The 15,669-nt window shown below is 47.8% G+C and overlaps 1 protein-coding gene and 1 pseudogene across 22 annotated transcripts in view; one reads left to right on the forward strand and one right to left on the reverse strand.

Annotated features, from left to right (window-relative positions):
* Positions 1 to 15,669, forward strand: part of GRAMD1B (GRAM domain containing 1B) — a 267,819-nt gene that overhangs the window by 238,838 nt on the left and 13,312 nt on the right. For all 22 annotated transcript variants that reach the window (XM_063671523.1, XM_063671524.1, XM_063671525.1 and 19 more), the window contains 8 exons: positions 786 to 881; positions 5,309 to 5,389; positions 8,290 to 8,405; positions 10,182 to 10,338; positions 11,475 to 11,664; positions 13,524 to 13,667; positions 14,657 to 14,775; positions 15,058 to 15,200. In XM_063671523.1, the coding sequence (XP_063527593.1) occupies positions 786 to 881; positions 5,309 to 5,389; positions 8,290 to 8,405; positions 10,182 to 10,338; positions 11,475 to 11,664; positions 13,524 to 13,667; positions 14,657 to 14,775; positions 15,058 to 15,200 (1,046 nt within the window). The remainder of the gene's footprint in view (positions 1 to 785; positions 882 to 5,308; positions 5,390 to 8,289; positions 8,406 to 10,181; positions 10,339 to 11,474; positions 11,665 to 13,523; positions 13,668 to 14,656; positions 14,776 to 15,057; positions 15,201 to 15,669) is intronic.
* Positions 2,720 to 4,293, reverse strand: LOC129007586 (splicing factor 3A subunit 3-like; annotated as a pseudogene).

Here is a 15,669-nt window from a genome sequence, read left to right on the forward strand (position 1 = left end):
TTGGGACTTTAAAGAACCAGCTTGCACAATTTCTGGGTTCTGTAACTAATTAGCGGTGTGATTTTAGGCTAGTCCTTTCTTTGCCTCTATTTCCTCATCTCGTATACTAAGGAAGAGAAAGATTAACTAGATGACTTTTTTTTTTTAGACAGAGTTTCACTCTTGTTGCCCAGGCTGGAGTACAATGGCAGAATCTTGGCTCCCTGCAACCTCCGCCCCCCGAGCCCCTGGGTTCAAGCGATTCTCCTGCCTCAGCCTCCCGAGTAGCTGGGATTACAGGCATGCACCACCACGCCCGCCAATTTTGTATTTTTTAAGTAGAGATGGGGTTTCTCCATGTTGGTCAGGCTGGTCTCGAACTCCCGACCTCAGGTGATCTGCCCGCCTTAGCCTCCCAAAGTGCTGGGATTACAGATGTGAGCCACTGTGCATGGCCTAACTAGATGATTTTTATGGTCACATCCTGCACCAATATTCTGTGTTTCTGTAAGTGGCAAATAATGGCAGGACCTCTGCACATTTAGCAGACTGTGTAGAAATTAGAAAGCTCTTTGCCCAAGAATCAAGATACTCATGGCTGTAGACAAGGCTCAGTCCCCACTTTGCTGTCTGCCCACTGTGAAATAAAGGGGTAAACCAGATGATCACCAATGTGGCCTCTTCCAGGGTTATAAATATGTGATCTGATTGCCTCTGTCTACACTGGCGCCCCCTGAACACTGTTTACCTGACTTACTAATGCCCCCCTTTGCTTGTTACCCATTCTCTGTCCTCTTGGATGCCAGCTGACAGTCCGTTTGAAAGACATCTGTTCCATGACTAAAGAAAAAACAGCTCGCCTCATTCCCAATGCCATCCAAGTTTGCACTGATTCAGAAAAGGTAAGTGGAGTCTAACTCTGGCCTTTCTAATCCTCCCTTACTCCTCCTACTCTTGTATTTCTGCCCTTTCTTGAATTGCATGAATGTGGAAGCCAATAGGATTGGGAGGAGAGGTGCTAAGGGCGATGCAGATTCCAGGAACCACCTGCTGGGTGGACAGGCTGGGGGAGGCTGAGCAGGGGGAGGATGGAGTGGCCAAACATTGGACCTGGAGCCAGAATACCTGAATTTGAGTCCATCGACTGTAAGCGTGTTGGGGGTAATATCTCTAAGCCTAAGTTTTTTCACCTGCAAAATGGAGCCAGCAATACTTATTTAACACAGTCTTGAAATAATATCACATATATGAGAACATATATGAAAATTGTAAAGCAGTATACAAATGTTAAGAAGTCATCATTATGTATCAGCTGATTATCTCTCAAGAGGTTGGGGAGTCTGATAGAAAATGGATTGTCCTTATCAGTATGGGGAGAATATGTCAGATAAAATTCAGGACAGAGCAAACTTCACTAGAGCCTGAAGATGAAGAGGTTCAAGGCTAGGGGTAGACTGGGTTTCTGCTGAAGGCCAAGTTTACAGTTCCCTTGGACTCAGGCAGTTCAGTGGCAAGAGCCAGGAGGCTTTGGGGTCAGATAGTGTTTGGTTTTACCTATATTTGTTGTTGTTTTTTTTGTTTTTTTAAGTAGATTTATTAAAAAACAATTGAAGGCCTGAGTGTTGAGAGGCAAATGGGGCCTCTGGGGGATTCTGTCCTGCGGCAGGCCTGACTTTCAGATGACTGTGCTTATAAGGCAGATCAGTGCCTTCCTGGGCTGCCCTAGTTCTTTCCATTTCAGACACTAGATTTGGATCCTGGGGCAGCTGCTGAACTCTACCCAACTCTACCATGGCTACCTAGGCTTGGAGAACATGTGAATATTAGCTACATTTACAGTCAAGTAGGGATCTTGTAGAAGAAACAGGTAGACAGACTCATCAAAGTCTCTCATTCTGACCTAGCAAGCAGGTGAAGTGACTGCTGGTCCTAGTTCCATTGTATGTTGAGCTGCAGGCCAATTCCAAATAGCCCAACTCCTTTTTTTTTTTTTTTTTGAGATGGGGCCTCACTATATCGCCTAGGCTGGTCTCAAACTCCTAGGCTCAAAGGATCCTCTAGCCTCAGCCTCCTTAGTAGCTGGGGCCACCATGCCTTTTTTTTTTTTTTTTTTTTTTTTTTTTTAATGAGACAGGCTCTCACTATGTTACCTAGGCTGGTCTCAAGCAACCCTCCTGCCTCAGCCTCCCAAGGAGCTGGGACTATAAGCACAAGCCACTGCACTGAGCTCCAACTCCTTTCTTTATGGAACTATAAAGGCAAACCTTGGTGCCACACTTGGTCCTTAGTAGCAGCCCTGGCTCGTCCTCCTAGTCTTTCCCTAGTATTTGCATCAATGGCTAACTAAGCTGATGGCAGACCTCATCCTGGGGTAATACTCATTCAGGGAAGTAGCAACAAAGGAGGGTGGGGAAAGAGCTCAGGTCAGATTTACCTAACATGATGTGTAGCATAACAGGTGCCCATTAAATCTCAGCTACTTCTGAAGTTGGTGAGAAAGAGGTAGGGAGGCATTAAGACCTGACGCACTGAGTTGGTCCATAACCCTGGGCTTCGGAACAAGGTCTGGTTTTATTTTCTGGCAGAATCTTTTTAAATATAAAACATAAAACACATCTCAGACCTGCTATCTGCCAGCATGCCTTGTTTCTACAAGTTGCATGCTAGACCATGAAACTATGTAGCAAAAAGTCTTTACGAGGATTTGATTGGGAGAAATGGAACAAGCAGATCTCAGGGAAGCCTGGGCTAGCCCCGAAGCTGAGCTACATCCCTGAACACTAGAGCAGTCCTTTTTTTTTTCAGATCCTCATATGTCTTCTTATTCACAGCATTCCCACTTGAGTCTTCATATTCTTCCTCAGTGTCAGGCTGCCATCATTCTGAAGCCTGCCTTGTGAAGTCAGTTTGTCCCACAAGGAAACAGCATCTTCAATCTGTGTCACATTAGCAAAGTGAGCAGTGTTTGGGATGCCCAAACACCTCATGCCATGCCATGAGCATGACGCCATTCACAGAGTGCCGCTGGAAGGCTTTGGGTCCTTGGTAGGTGTAGTTTCCACAGATCTCACAGTTGTAGTTGATATTTAGGCCATGAAGCTTATATAGCCAGTAGGGAATGGGTTTGCCATCCCAGCCAAGTGGCAGGTTTTTGGGGTTGTAAATGATCTCGTTCTCTTCATCTTCACTCTCACTCTCACTGATTTGCACTTTTTCGTCTTCCTCTCACTCTTCTCCCTCTTCTTCTCGCTCTTCTCCTGTCCTTGCTTGCTTGTGTTGTACATTTTCATGAGTGAGATGTCGCTGTTCCCCGAGAATCTCTACGTGTTCATAGATTTGGGCTTCTAGAAAAACAATGTCTTTGTTCCTCTCAGTGTCTCACTCGGTGCCCTTTGACTTGGGATTTTTGGCAAACAAAGAGGTATCAAGTGACTCCAGGGACTTTCCTTTGGTGCTGAATAGTCTCTGGGCTCGCTCTTCTGGGGTCCTGCCACATTTCAGTCCTAAAGCTAAGAGAGCAGATTTCAATCTGTCCAAACCCAGAGAGGCCAACTCCTCCCAGGAGGAGAATGCAGAGAGGTCAAGATGGGCTCTAGCCTGCGTCAGAGCACTGCTTGTCTCTTTCGGCCATCCAGGAAAGATCCCATTCTCCCATTTCTTCTCAAATTCAGCCTGAATCTTCCCAGAAAGTTCATTCTGATCTTGGAGAGGCTTCACTCTATCTGTGTAATCCTGAAGGTACTCAAGCAGCATCTCTAGGTATCTCTTATGCTCTGCATTCCTCCTGTCTTTAGGAATGTCAGATAATTGGTCTAAGATGGACAGGTATGTGATATAATCCAGCTTCTCAGATGCCTTCAGGTTAATGTACTTGAGGTAACAGTCATGGAGATCAAGGTAACGAGCATATCCCTCTTCATCTGTGAACTCCACTGAGTTTTGTGCCTCTTCACTTGGATTCTCTCGAGCCTTCAGGAGCTCCTCAAATTCCACTGACATTGGCACATAGATCTCATTTGGGTGCTTCCGGTGGAATTCCTTTATTTGCTTGAGTCTGTTATAGAAGTCAGCAAATTCATTGGGTCCTGAAATGGCATTGAGCTCCTCCTTTCATAATCCATCCTTATCATCATACAAATCCCTTGGGTTCCCACTGACTTTCATATACCTACCTTGCATGGCCCGAGTGCAGTGATCAGAAATGATCTGGTCCCAGAGCATGGACTTTTTAGTGAGCATCTCTTTGGCCATGACATCCATGAGCTGTTCCTTCTCCTCATGATAGCACCGCTGCTGCTCCAGTATTGTCTCCATCTTCCCTTCACCATGGCCTCTCGTTGTTGCTGTTTTTTGAGGCACAGTCTCGCTCTGTCACCCAGGCTGGAGTGCAGTAGCACTATCTTGGCTCACTACAACCTCTGCCTTCTGGGTTCAAGCGATTCTTGTGCCTCAGCTTCCTGAATAGCTGGGATTACAGGCGCCCACCACCACGCCTGGCTAATTTTTGTATTTTTAGTAGAGGCAGGGTTTCGTCATGTTGGCCAGGCTGGTCTCGAACTCCTGACCTCAGGTGATCCACCCACCTCGGCCTCCCAAAGTGCTGGGATTACAGGCGTGAGCCATGGCGCCCTGCCTGGTTTGACCTATATTTTGGACACTAACCAGCTTCTTGATTATACAAGTTGCCTAACCTCACCAGCCTGTTACCCTTTATTAATTGTTAGCTTTGTTTATTATCTAAGGATTTTTGTGTGGTTTAAATGAAATAGCATTTGTGGACCACCTTGTGGTTGGTCAGTAAAGTCTTCATTACTTTCTGTCTGTCTGTTTAATGGGTAAACTCCACAAGAGCGGGATCTCTTTCTGTGTTGTTTCTCATCCCTCACACATGTAGAATAGTGCCTAATACATACTAATACTCAAATATTTGTTGAATGAATGAAATAGGTCGGCAGATTAGTAGATTGTGGGTTTGTCTTGTCCTTCCATTTAGGCTAGTTCATAGCTCACCCCTTACCCAGTTCCAGTAGGTAGGTGAGGGACATTTCTTATGGAGATGAGAATTTCAAAACAGGGAGAAAAGCGCTGAGGAAAGTGTGGTTAAGAACGGAAGGACTTTGTCATACTGGGAACTTAACAGTACCAGGTACCCAGGCCTCTGGTGTGCTGATCCCATCACTAAAGTGGATGTGTGTGATCACAGGTAACTGAGAGTCATTAGCGTTTGAGGATGAAGTCAGTATCTTTTCTTAAAGGACGGAGGACCATGTCTCTCTTAATTATATTGTAACTCAACAGATACTTATTGTTATTTTCTTTTCCAATCTAGCACTTCTTCACTTCGTTTGGGGCCCGGGATAGGACATATATGATGATGTTCCGGCTCTGGCAGAACGCTCTCCTTGAAAAGGTAAGTACTGCTGAGTTTGCTTTTGCTGTGGGTCTGGCTATCTCTAGAGAAGCCTTTGTCTCCTCAGGGTTCTGGGAATCCCCCACTGATAGTATTCTCCCACTAATAGTATTCTCCCACTGATAGTATTCTCCCACTGATGGTATTGGCCTGAGCCCTGTAAGTAGCATATAGTCTCCCACGAATGGCCTCAACACCCCCAGGAGTAAGGCACTCATTATCTTCAGGCGCTTCCGTTCCACTGCTTTGAAATATCCCAGGATTTTCTCTAATCAGTTATGGTAATGCATTCAGCCGTGAAGAAAGAAGTCCTTAAATTCACAGACCCCCAGAAATAGGAGGCACAGCAGGATGAGCGCCACCAGGGAAGCACCAGGGTCAGTCAGGAGATAGAACGGGAAAGGGGAAGAAGTGGGCAGAGCCTTTATTGTAGTTTTTGCAGGAAGGAGTGGGGGAGGCAGGGCAAGCAGGCCAAGCAGGTCTAGGATTGGCTAGTTTGAATAATTTCAGCAGGCTGCAGGTGTAGGGACTGTCTCAAGTTGCTTGGAAGCTTGGAAGCTATAATAGATAATATGGAGGGTGGGAATATGAGCCTTGGATGGGCTGGCTGCTATGAAAGGCCCACTCCTGGATGAGTTATTTCCTCTGTCTAGGAATTAGCTGACCCTGATGGGTCCCTCCCCAGTCAGGAAGGCCCCAGATGCCACAACATAAAGTACAGAAAGTGTAGTTAACACAGCCACCACGAATTGACTAGTTGAGTGTTTAAATGAAACGATGAAGAGACACAGCTGAAGGCACCCCTTCATGCAGTGAGTTGTGATTGCGCCACCGCATTCCAGCCTGGATGACAGAGCAAGACCCTGTTTCAATTAAAAAAAAAAAAGTTCCCACTCAGATGCAGTTGGATGTTGAGAAACTGTCTCCAAGCTAGAGAAAGAGATGTAGGAGAAAACGCACACACACACACACACACACATAATGTTTCCCCCAGGATTAATTTTTATGTGTGTGTGTGTGTGTGTATATATGATTGACATGTGTGTATTTAAATATATACATATATTGGCCTTGACTCTAGCCCAAGCAAATGGCTGCATAAGAAAACTGAGTGGATTTATTATTTAGAGTTTCTTCTATTCTGAGAGTCTGTACCCCTAGTATCACTCCTGATAACTTATTTGAGCTGCAGTCTTCTGCCTTCACTCGCCATCAGTAATAGTAAAATGATCATGTGTTTTAGTCTCCACTGGCAGGTTTGAGTTTTCAGTTCACAGCTGCTGTCATTTTTAAATAAGACACGGGGTCATTCATATGCTTCGCAAATGCCCTCACAAATAATTGTAAGAATTGGGCCTGCTGAAGAGAGTCTGCTAACTGTGCTTGTCCTGATCGTGGTTGGCCAAGCCAAGCCAGGTGGCGCTGGTCGGGGAAGGCTGCAGAGAGCAAGCAAAGGGTGGAGCAGGGCAGTATATGGTTTGGCAGAGAGGCAGATGTCTCACAGTTGGGTGAATGTTGTCCCAGGCAGGGTGGATGTTGCACATAAAGGCCAGAGATAGGAGGGGGAGGTCCAGGAGAGAAGGAGGTGATACCTCCCTCAGGCACTATGAAGGCCAGCATAGAGAGCTGCCACCCCCAACCCCGCCGGCCTAGAGGCAGGGCCCCAAATCTGCCGTTCCAGGCACTTCTCCTTAGTCAGAAAGCTGGAATCCTAGCTCATTGTACTCTGCCAGCTGCCTGCTTCTTAAACCATACCTGAAACCATGGGCTTGGGAGCTCTCAAATTATTATTGTTATTATTATTATTATTTACTCCCAATGGAATATTGTTCAATTTTTATATTTTTTATTTTTTTATTATACTTTAAGTTTTAGGGTACATGTGCACAACGTGCAGGTTAGTTACATATGTATACATGTGCCATGTTGGTGTGCTGCACCCAAATTCTTTAGGAAGTCTATTGGTGCAAACATTTTTGAAATGGGATTTTTTTTTTTTTAAAGATAATGATTGCTTCTGTTTTTCTTCATGCCCTTGCCCTCTTTTCCACACACTTATCCCTGCCACCTTCTCCCCTTCCTCCCAGTCTGAGACTCATTCATAGTCTCTGCCTCTGATGTTAGTTCTTTGACATCCCTTTGCCTCTCTCTGGAGACTCTGAACCCAATGAGAACAAACTTTTCTTAGAACAGTGTTTTTTTGGGAGGACACATAGGCACCCAGTGAAATAAGAAAACACTGGAACTAATGCATAGAACTGCAGGCAAACAGATTCCACCTGAGGTTGGGTAGTCACGAGGTTAGGTGAGATGACCTGTAAGGTTCCTAAAACTGTGGGAACGTAAGACTCTACGCGTAGGAACTGTCCAGCTATGGAATGGGCCATCTTTGAGGTCGAACCTCATTCTTGGAAGTGATCCAGTAGGGTCTGTAAGGCCACAGTTAATGCAAGAGGAGATTTCTGTGCAGTGTGGTGGGGCACCGGGTCAGGGGACCTCTGGGCATTCATTCGGAGTGCTAATCAGAAGCTCTGGGATCCCCTTGGCCCCAGAGTCACATGGGTTTAAGCCACTCACTGCTGGACCTTTTCCATAAGAGCAAAAGGTGAGACAGTTACCATCCTCTGGGAGCCAGTTGGTCACGTTCTACAAACCTCTGTTGAGGGATCGGGCACCGAAAGGCCAGTTCCTGGCTTTGTTAAAGTCCACATTCCTAGGCAGAAGACTGGTGTCCTGCTGAGACCCCCAAGGCAGATGGGGGTGGTGGCTCTCCTATCGTTCAGCTAAGGAGAGAGGAGTTTCTCCACTTCTCCAGGGGAACCAGCCCAGCTCAGTGCCTCTGTGCAGAGTCGGGGGACCTGAGCGAGCAAGGCTCTAGTCGTTCCTTTTCTCCCCTGAAGCCTCTGTGTCCCAAGGAGCTTTGGCACTTTGTTCACCAGTGCTATGGGAACGAATTGGGCCTGACCAGTGATGACGAGGACTACGTGCCCCCTGACGACGACTTCAACACAATGGGGTGAGTGAGGCCAAGGACGGCTGCCCAGAGGCAGCCATGCAAGTGCCTGCAGGAAGAACCTGCCAGGCAGAGGAAATAGCACGCATGCCTGTGCAGCCGTGGAATGAACTGTGGAATGAATGAGGGAAAGTGGTCACAGGTGAGGTCAGGGAGCTCGAGGGGGCAGAGCCTAAGGGCCTGGCCAACTTTATGGTTGGCTTTTACTGAGAGTGGGATGGGAAAGTTTGGCATAGATAATTGCTAAGGTCTGATTTAACATTTCAGCAGGATCACTCTGGTCGCTGCACTGAAAATACATTAAAGGGGAACCAGGGCAGAGGCAGGGAAACCCGTTAAGAGGCCGTTGAGTAATCTAGATAGTTAGATGAGGGATGGTGGTGGTTTGGAGGAGAAATGGCAATAAGTGTTTAGTTCTTAAATAGATTTTGAAGGATATGTTGGTGGAACAGAAAGGAACCAAAGGTGGCTTTCAGATTTTTTTGGTTTTACTGCCTAGAAGGATGGCATTGTTCCAAACAGAGATGGACAGTACTGTAGGCAGAGCAGGTTTCTGGGAAAGATCAGGAGGGTAGTTTTAGGCAAGTTGAGATTGAGATGCCTGTTAGCCGAATGGAGATGTCAAGTGGGCATTTAGGTATGGAGTGTGGAGTTCACAGGGAAGCCTGGGTTGAGGCCATAAACGCAGCAATTATTAGTGGATAGTCATGAGACTAGCTGAAATTTCAAGTGACTTGGTGAACCTAAAAGGAAGTTCAAGGACTGCTTGGGAGCACTCAGTGAGGGGAAGAAGCAGCTGAAGAGAGCTTGAAAGCACATGCAGTGAGGGAGGAAGGCCCTAGGAAGGCTTCCTATCCTGGGAGCCAAGGGAAGGAAGTGAAGCAGAAGGTATTGTCACTGTATCACCTGCTGTCGATAGGTTAAGGAAGATGGGAAGATGTGCCCGTAGACTGGCACAAAGCATGCTTGAGGGTGGAAGGGTAGCTAGCTGCAGGCTTGGTGGTGGTGCAAGAGGCATACAGGGAAAAAAGCAAGAAAAGAGCATTGAGTATCTATCGTGCTTAGGTCTGGGCTCAGTCGAAATAATAGCGTTGTCGCTTAACCTCTAAGAATACCTATTTGGTTATCTCCAAAACGCACATAATGATTTCTGGAGAGTTGTCAAGCATCTGGATTTGTTAAGTACAGGTCAGATGATGATGATGATGATAGGGTGATGATTGCTCCCTTAGAGGAGGCTACAGTGGCATCCCTGAAGTGTTCCTAGATGGGCACCCACCTTCATCTCAAGGAGGTTTTCTTTCTAGGTGTATAATGCAGAGAAGTTTTCTAGTTATCATCAAGAATTTGGGCAATGCCACTGCCACTGAAGGAGCGCTCATGTCCAGAGTCCTGTCTTAATCACTGTTTGGGAAATGAAATGCATGCTCAGAACCCAGATATTTGATTCAGAGGCTTAAAATAGGATGGGCACCCATGGAAAAAAAATAGCTTAAGATAAATAATCCTTTCATTTAGGTAGGGATAACTCTAAGGAGGCTGCCTAGAAAAGGTGAGTTTGCAGCTGGGGGGGCAGGGAGGGGTGGGGTGGGATGTGAAGGAGATTTGAGGAGAGCAATGGGGTAAGCGGGGGATTTTTGGTTAGAGGAAGATCATATACAAAGCAAAGAAGCAGGAAATCTCATAGACTTGGATGGATATAAAGGTCTGAGATTCTTAGAATAGTTGGCCGTCTTGAACCACTGAGGTTAACATGGACTCACTGGTGTCTTCTGTCAGATACTGCGAAGAGATCCCTGTGGAAGAGAATGAAGTGAATGACAGCTCATCCAAGAGCAGCATAGAGACCAAGCCAGATGCCAGTCCACAACTGCCCAAGAAATCCATCACCAACAGCACACTGACATCCACAGGGAGCAGTGAGGCCCCCGTCTCGGTATGGGCAGTCAGCCTTTGACTTCTACCCCCAGTCCTGTGGCCAGCGTTTCTTAGCATAGTTCACTGGGAACCCAATCTGGGGAGCAGGTAGAGAGGAGATTGGTTACATTGTGGTCAGTTTCTTGAAGGAGGCATTCTGGAGCAGATGGGCTCTCTGTATTCTAGTGGCATAGCCCGGGGTCCAGAGCTGGGGCTAGGTGCCTGGGGTGCAAGATTGGGTCTGACTTCTGAGCAGATGAAAACCATTTCAAGCCCACTGTGCTGGGCTGCTGCTGATCAGCCCTTCTGGTAGAGAACAGTTCCAGGTATTTTTTCACTGCCTTGATCTGACGTCAAAGTCATGCATGAATATAGAACTATAGAACAATTAATTGTTTATCCACTCATTTGGTTGATATTTATTGAGTATACATATTGTGGCTTATTTGTCCACTGTGGTAGACTTTATGGAAGCCATAAAAATGTGTAAGAGAACCCCTGTCCTCTGGGACTCTGTTATAGAGGAGGTAGAACCAGGATGAGGAAAGAGAGTCAGGGCATGTGCTGGCAGGCAGAAGAACAGGTAGGGTTCTTCAGGAAAGGACTCCCTCAAAAAGGAACCTTGTATTTCAGTAGGCTATGGGTCAGACCACCTGCCCTCAGAATGAAAACTTTATTCACTGGATGCCTGGTCTTTATTTTCCATCTCTGAGGTTATCTTTAAAATGTAAAGAGTTGTATTGGTTCCCTTCCAGGGCTAACAAGAGAATGAGTTTTAAAAAATGCTTATGAAGCCTTTCGAGCTTCTTAGGATAAACAGGTACTACCTGGAGGCAGGCAGGCTGACCTTGTTGCAGGATGGTGCAGGTGTGGCTCCAGGAAAGGGCCTGGGCCTGTGGGGACCAGCTCTGTGCATTTGGGGAACTTGTTGTGCTATTGGAATGGCGAGCGTGAGAAGTGCAGTAGTCCTTGTACTGTGTTTGCCCATCCTCTGTGGCAGCTCTGGGGAAGGGCTTTGGAGTCTGACTCTGACTTCGCTCCTGAGCAGCTGAGCTGGGAGTATGAGAGCTGCCAAGGCCGCATCCCTAATCTCCCTTTGGAGAGTAGATCCAGACCAGGTTTCCCTGGTGGGTGACTCCTCTGTCTTGGCTCCAGTTTGATGGGCTGCCCCTGGAGGAGGAGGCGCTGGAGGGAGATGGGTCCCTGGAGAAGGAGCTCGCCATTGACAACATCATGGGGGAGAAGATTGAGATGATCGCTCCTGTGAACTCCCCTTCACTGGACTTCAATGACAATGAGGACATCCCCACTGAGCTCAGTGACTCTTCCGACACACACGATGAAGGTGGGCATTTGAAAACGGGTCTGGAGTGGCCCTTGTTCTATTTTGAAGGCTAAAAGGAGATCTCTATGTGGGGACTGGAGTTACTATCTAGGTTCCTGGTGGAAAGATGGGAGCAGAGCTTCCTTAACAAAAGGTACCTGTGTTATTAGTTTACATCCCTGTTTTCAGTCTTTTGCTGTAGGAGCCTCCCATAGATAATGCTTTGTTCTGTCATTTAGTCTTGTCACTAAATATACCCCCTATTGACTTTGGCTTGCCTTGCGGCCCCGACCCTCACAGACATGCAAGGCTAGGAGGCAATGTTTATAAGCCACAAGGCACCAGTCAGCTGCTCCCTGGAAATAATTAGATTTTAACAGAAACGTCCTCAAGATGGCTGCAAAACTTGTTAATGCAATTTTTGCAGCGTTGGGTATTTAGGCCCAGCTAGAAGAAAAGGTGTTGCTGGGTCAAATAGGGTTTGGAGACTCCCTTGTTTCTCTAATTTTTGTAAGCAGGTAGCTTCTAACTTCATGCCTGCATAGGATTAGCTTCTAGGACCTCCCTTGGGAATATGCTGCTTCTTACCTTCCATGGAGAGAAGCCAGATTCTCAGCATTCATGAAATCAATTGATGGATTTCCTCCATTGAGTGAGTGGTCTGTTATGACTAGTGAGCATATGAACACAGTGCTCACTTGTGGATCTGTGGACACCTCTCCCAGGGGCCGCCTGCCGTGGTTTTCTAACTTTTGGTTGGCTTACCCACCCTCATCTAGAGTCCAGGGTTGGCACAAATGACTACATGGGTTGGATACTGCCTAATTCCAGGGTGCCTTTCACATAAACTGAGGTGTGAATACCCGCTGCACTGCGCTTGTGCAGTGCCCATCTGTGCAGTCATCGGACTTGACCCTACAGGGTACTTCAGAGTTCTCTGGTTTCCTCAGGGTCCTAGGGGTGCCAGAAATGTCAGCCTCCTCCTGAGATCACACACCCACCCGTGCAGGTGCAGTAATTAGGGACTGAGGGGTGCCAAGGGCTCGGGGGGGAGCACTGAGGCTTTAGCAGCTCACCTGTATCCTCAGATGCATCCTCCTGTAGCAGCTGGAAAATTCAGATTACAGGTGAAATTCCCTGGCTGGCAATCTTCTGTATATGGACACAGTGATGTGCCGGGAGGGCTCTGCATCCCTGAGACTGAAGGAAGCTCCACTTTTGGAGCCCTCCCACACCTTGCTCTGTGTGCCTCTCATTCTGGTTTGAATTCCTATTTTGCTATATGATGAAGCTGTAATTGTAAGTTTAAAAGGGGGAGCAGGTATTGACATCATGGTAGAAATAGGCTGTCTTATGGAACTGTAATTAGGGATCACAGCCTGTTGGGCCAGCCCCAGCCTTAGCAGCAGTTCTGTACACTGATTCTTTCAGGTTCGTCTACGTTCCCTTGAACAGACCTATGCCATGGGTTACAACTACAATTTGTTGTCGATTGGAGTTAACTTACAGACTCTCAAAACCCCATTCTTTGGGTTTAGGCAACTTCTAGAAGTAGTCATTTATTTGAATTTTAGTCTAAGATCAACTGAATTAGGGAGATTTGAAAGTGTAAAAGCAAATCGTACATTCCCAAACTCTTTGTAAAGAAGGAATGGGTAGTGTCAACTAAAGGAAATGGTGTGCATCCCAGCAAAAGAAAGAGACCGAAAGCAAAGTCATAAACCGTGCCCAGAGCTCAGCTGTCCTGCTCCGTGGCCTCTCCATACCCTTGGTGGCTGTGCCCATCTTAGCCAGAGACACAAGTGCTCTTGGAGGATGTCCCTGGGGCCCCCTGCCCCTCCACTGTCACTGTCTGCTTCCTGATCCTGTCTTCTGTGCAGGGGAGGTCCAGGCCTTCTATGAGGACCTGAGTGGCCGGCAGTACGTGAATGAAGTCTTCAACTTCAGCGTGGACAAGCTCTATGACCTCCTCTTCACCAACTCGCCCTTCCAGCGGGATTTCATGGAGCAGCGGCGCTTCTCTGGTCCGTTCTGCTGGGACTGTACCCCCCATTCCTCCCTCTTCATCCTCATTTCTTCCCTCTCTACATTTGCTTCCTTCCCTTCCTTATTCCTCTTCCCACACACCCTCCTTCCCTCGGCCACCTCAGGGCCCAGACACCCTCTCTCCAGCCTTCTGTGGTGTGGGAGCTCCCTCAGGCCCTGTTGCCCTCCCTTTTCACCAGCCCTGCAGCTTCACCCTTTCCCACTACACACCAGGCACTCGATGCCGGCCCCTAAGACCTACCCTGTCCCTGCCCTCACAGGGCTCACCATCTAGTGAAGCACAGTGGCTCTCACTTGCTGGCAGCACCCACTCTATGCCATGCACATGACATTATCTCATTCAGTCCTCACAGCTACCCTGTGTGTGGGCACCGATGAGGCTGCTGGAACTCAAACTGTTAGTGCTTGCCTGACCTCATGCAGCTAAGAAGGAGCTAGGCCGGGCCTCACATCTAGGATCCGGGGGTTCATGCTTTGACCCTCTGTGCTTCTGCCTCCTCCCCGTCCCCCAAACTCTTCCCACAGCAGTGACCTCTAAGCATCCAGCTGTAACAAAGCATTTGGGCATCAGCGATCCTGTGTGCCAAGAGGAGAGGGCACGCTGAAGGCACAGGGAGGTCATGGCTTAGAGGAGAGGACTTGTTCCCAAGGGACCCTAGGCCCTCACCACAGTAACACCAGTGTTGCCAGCACCCCCGTAGGTGGCCCCAAGACCTCCTGTCCCAGCCCCAGGAACAATCAGCATTCTAGAGCGTTGTGTAGAATTTTGACAATGCTACAATGAGCCTCTTTCTGCTTCGGCTACTCCTCCTCTTCCCACCCTCCCGCCGGCCCTCGGGCTCACATTGGCTTCCTTTTGGGGGCCAGGCAGTAGTAAGCACAGTCCAGGTCACTTGGAGGGGAAACTCGGATTGGGGAGAGGGCTCTGCCCTCCCTTCCTCATTCCAGGGCTCTCCTCTACCCTTAGATATCATCTTCCATCCATGGAAAAAGGAGGAGAATGGAAACCAGAGCCGAGTGATTCTTTACACCATCACCCTTACCAACCCTCTGGCTCCCAAAACTGCCACTGTCAGGGAGACACAGGTGAGCAGAGCCGCGGACGCACAGAACAGCGGGCTGGAAAATCCCGTGTTCTGTCTTGAAGGATTAAGGGCAGATGTCAGGAAGAAGTTTCAGGGCACAAGTGTCATTTTGCCCCAAAGCAGTGGTGGCATCTTGCTTGTTTAGATGCTGCTGATTCCAGGGATTCTGGTTCTCCTGTTCAGAAGCCGTGGGGTGGGGTGGGCTTGGGGAGGCTGGAGAAGGTGCTTTTCCAAGCTTCTTGCTCCTCTTCAGTTTTGTCCAATGGACCTTTCCTGCCCACAGACCATGTACAAGGCGAGCCAGGAGAGTGAATGTTACGTGATAGATGCCGAAGTCCTCACCCACGACGTGCCCTACCATGACTACTTCTACACAATCAATCGCTACACGCTCACCCGCGTGGCTCGGAACAAGAGCCGACTCAGGTGCGGTGTGTGGAAGGCCCAGTGCGGTCAGACGGGGGTCCTTACCTTAGAGAACATTCATTTGCTCCTGATGGGGAAGGAGGAGGTGGGGAGTGCTTGGCTGCTGACTCTCTTTATTCTACTTTCTCTCCGAAGCCTTACAAGGCTCACCCACCACTCTGTTTGAGTTAATTATTCTCTCCACTCTGTACATCTTGTTAGTAAAACTTGTATAGCTACTGCTATTTATTGGTTGTCTATGGCTCATACAGTATAGTGTGGGCGCTTTACCTACATTCACTGGAGTATTTAGAATGACTCAAAAGGTGGATTTATCTTCGATTTTCAGATAAAACTGAGTTTCGTATAAGTTAAGGAACTTTGCCAAGAGTCATGTCTTTAGTAAGTACTGAAACCCAGATCTTAGAGTTGTAAACCTGTGCTCTGTCCACCATGCCGCGTGGATTGCCATTAGTGTTAGACAGTGAGC

Source organism: Pongo pygmaeus, chromosome 9 (assembly GCF_028885625.2).
Source record: "Pongo pygmaeus isolate AG05252 chromosome 9, NHGRI_mPonPyg2-v2.0_pri, whole genome shotgun sequence".
In the NCBI taxonomy this organism is placed as follows: domain Eukaryota; kingdom Metazoa; phylum Chordata; class Mammalia; order Primates; family Hominidae; genus Pongo; species Pongo pygmaeus.